The following is a 3,492-nucleotide window of genomic DNA, read 5'->3' on the forward strand; positions in this document are numbered from 1 at the left end:
ATGCCTGTAAATAATTTTTTTAAACTCAAATTTTTATGTAATTATTAAATAATTTTTATTGTTTTTAGTAATTTCTAAGTAATTTCTAAGGACAGAGACACATTCTAAAAACTTTTTTTTTCTCATGCGTCACCCCTTGTACTTTTAACAAACAATTCGCGTTCATTTTTCCCTCTCTTCTTCTCCCCTTCTCCTTCTTTTCCTATCAGATTGGCAATCGTTAAACGTTGGAATGCAAATCCCCCATAAACTCGTTCATTTCCCTTTCAACATATAGACTTTCATTCGGTTCCACCGCGGTGCCGTCATTCAACGTTGAAATCACTTTGAGGCAGTGAAAGGTGAAGAATGCATGCAAGGAAGCATAACCCTGCAAACTGAAACTTGGTGAGTCATCAATCTACTACTCCCATTCATTACAAAATGCACCATTTTCTGATTTCTCGATTAGCTTCTAGAACCCCCAACTTGGGTGTTTTTTTCTTCACTTTTCGTTCTTTATCAGTATCCAACACAAATCACCACCAAGGTGGCTCCTTTACAGTATCAACCCTCATCAACTCATGTGGGTTGTCCCCTGAAATGGTCCTCAAACTCTGCAAAAAGTTGCAATTGAAAAACCCAGATGACCCAAATGCTGTTGTTGATATTCTCAGGAACTATGGGTTCTCTCAGACCCAATTATGTAGCCTTGTCAAGAAAAAACCTTCACTGCTTTTTGCAAAACCTGACAAGACCCTTTTGCCAAAACTCAAGTTCTTCAGTTCTATTGGGTTTTCAACCACTGACATCCCTAGAATCCTCGCTGGGAACCCTACAATTTTACACACAAGCTTGAAGAACAACATTATCCCTCGTTATAAGATCATCAGGAGTCTAGTTCGCAGTGATAAGGAAGTAGTTTCAACTTTGAAAAATGGGCCACGGTACTTTTGCTGTTATAGGGTAATGAGTGATTCAGTTCCAAACATAGAGGTTTTGAGACAGCTTGGCCTGCCTCAAGGTTCCATTTCACTCCTCGTAACCAATTTTCCTCGTGTAGTATTCATGAAGCATTCGAGATTTGTTAAGGCTGTCGAGACAGTGAAGGAAATGGGGTTTGATCCTTTGAAATCAAATTTTGTTTTGGCTCTTCAAGTACTTGCAAAGATGGATAAAGCAATGTGGAAATTGAAGTTAGAGGTTTATGAGAGGTGGGGCTTGTCTAAAGATATCTGTCTTATAGCTTTCAAAAAGTATCCCCAGTATATGATGATGTCAGAAAACAAGATTATGAAAATAATGGGCTTCTTGGTGAAGGATATGGGTTTTCCCTCAGAAGAAATTGTGCGAAGTCCTGGGATTCTTAACCGCAACTTGGAGAATACATTGATCCCTAGATGTGCAGTTGTTAAAATTTTGAAGTCAAGGGGTTTGATAAAGAGAGATTTGCGCATAGGTAGCTTTATATCAATTACTGAGAAAACTTTTTTCGAGAGATATGTGACCCGATTTCAGAAAAAAGTGCCACAACTGTTGGATGCATACAAAGGTCAGAAGCCAGACAGATCGCCTTGATATAATTTACTCATTGAAGTTTTTAGTTGGCCGTACTTGATTGAAGAAGTTGAAAATTCATTTTCTATGATATTTACTTTTCACTTGATGGTTTGTGTCTCTGATTTTAGTTAGTACCGAATCATTAGTATGCTACTTACACCACTCATAGGCTATCTTCAATTCCACTATGGTGTTTTTCTTTTTTCTTTTTTAATTTGAATAGTCAGAACACATTAGATTAAAATTGACTTCATTTTGTCATCCAAGATTGATGAACTGTCTTGCTCTCTCTGCATTTTAACTATTGTTGGAAAAATAATTTAAACATATAAGAATAATTGTACAAAAAACTTTCAGCAGATCGTGACTATCTTTTTTAATTAAGGCATACAGAAGAGACCAAACTCCAAATATATTTCCTTCTTGGGAGCCTGTCTCAACTCGTTTTATCATTCTCCAATCAAGAATTTCTGATATTATGTTCTACGAGTTTGCTATATAGCAACTTCAACTGAGATTTTCACATTGTTTTGTTGTATCAATGATTAACCTGATATACTATTTGGTTTTGAACAGCCCTAGATACTCTACATTATATTAACCTTTATCAATTGTTAGATTGTTATCTGACCAATCAAATTAGTTCATTTGTAGCAAATGTGAGTTTTTGATTTCTCTTCCACTCATTTGATATATAAATGTCCTTATTTTAAGTCTTTCTTTAATGAGGGTATCTGAGCTCTATATACAATCAAAATTGAGAGTATACTAACCTTTATTCTCATATATTTTGTGTTTTGGAGTATTATTCACACATTGTGAAGTTACTGATGAGACAACTATTGTCATATACTTGGCGATGTTACAACCCCTTTACCTATCTCAGTTGTAATTTTGGTACTAGGTGGTCCTTTGGAATTTGGGTACTCATTTACTTCAGCTATTTTGGAGTCTGATATTTATATGAAGAAATTTAAGTTAGATGTAAATCTAGGATGGATTAACTCGGCTCATCATTCCATGTTATCCAACAAGGGCAAAAAAAATTTCGGAATGCATTTAATTTTTCTCCGATCTAGCATTGGGGCAATTTCATAACTGTTCTATTGCATCTGCTGCTTTATGAGAAGCATTCTGTCAATTTAACATAGAAACTTCGGTTCTCTTTTTTATATACGCAAGAGTAATGCTCCAATTTGTTAAAATGATGATACTATTTCTGTTACTCCTGGTCTAGATGAATTAACCAGGTGTTATTGTCAGATAATTTTTCCAATTCTCTCTGATATTTTTGATACAACAACAACATATGATGTGGTGTTTTTCTTTTCCTTTTAGTATGTTGGTACTTGGTATATGTTTACATGCTTCTTAAACCCTAACAGTGTGTTGGAAGCTGAAATATTTTTTCTGTTACAGCCAATAATCTGAGAAGATTTGTTTTAGTGGTTTACCTTCATATCGGTTGGTCAAAAAAGATACTAGAAATGTTGTTTGCCATCAATTAGTGCATATTCTCATTACTTATGTGGCAGTGTCTCTAGCTTTTATGGAGCAATAGACTCTTTCTTGATGTGAAGAGATTATTTTTTCTTGTTACAAAGGAGGTCTATCATGGGGGAGGAAAATATCGAGCTATAAGTAACAGTCAAAATGTTCTAGATGGGATTCAAACCTTGGATTAAGAAAGACTTGGTCAACTTGAGCCGCTGACTTTTGGGTGGTGTGAGTTCATGTGGTTGCTCAAGTGGTTAGTTTTCAAAAGTTGAAAGATGTTGTTTACATTTTTGATTATTTTCTACTTAGGTTTTTGGCTTCTTTCATAATGTCATTCACTCCACCCTTGATGATGTTGACTTTTGTCTCAGATCAAAGACGTAATTTTGTGCTCTACGTTAGAATTTTTTAAGGTTCATTTATAGTTCTGAGGTCATTGAAAAATTGTTAAGCTCA

The 3,492-nt window shown here is 35.1% G+C and overlaps 1 protein-coding gene across 1 annotated transcript; it reads left to right on the forward strand.

Moving 5' to 3' along the window:
• The first annotated feature begins 228 nt into the window (after positions 1–228).
• On the forward strand, positions 229–3,047 carry LOC133299873 (uncharacterized). Its single transcript, XM_061499370.1, has 2 exons — positions 229–1,531; positions 2,959–3,047. Exons 1-2 carry the CDS (start codon positions 424–426, stop codon positions 3,045–3,047), a joined length of 1,197 nt encoding a protein of 398 aa, XP_061355354.1. The 5' UTR covers positions 229–423.
• The last annotated feature ends 445 nt before the right edge of the window (positions 3,048–3,492 follow it).

The sequence above is a fragment of the Gastrolobium bilobum genome, unplaced genomic scaffold (genome assembly GCF_033153095.1).
Source record: "Gastrolobium bilobum isolate Gb01-03AN ecotype WA unplaced genomic scaffold, APGP_CSIRO_Gbil_v1 utg27539, whole genome shotgun sequence".
Lineage (NCBI taxonomy): Eukaryota > Viridiplantae > Streptophyta > Magnoliopsida > Fabales > Fabaceae > Gastrolobium > Gastrolobium bilobum.

What these genes read in the sequence shown, in the direction of transcription:
- LOC133299873 (XM_061499370.1), top strand. Translation starts at nt 424, where the DNA reads ATGCACCATTTTCTGATTTCTCGATTAGCTTCTAGAACCCCCAACTTG. An exon ending in ACTGTTGGATGCATACAAAG is followed by an intron (nt 1,532 to 2,958) that starts GTCAGAAGCCAG and finishes TTTCTGTTACAG; the next exon opens with CCAATAATCTGAGAAGATTT.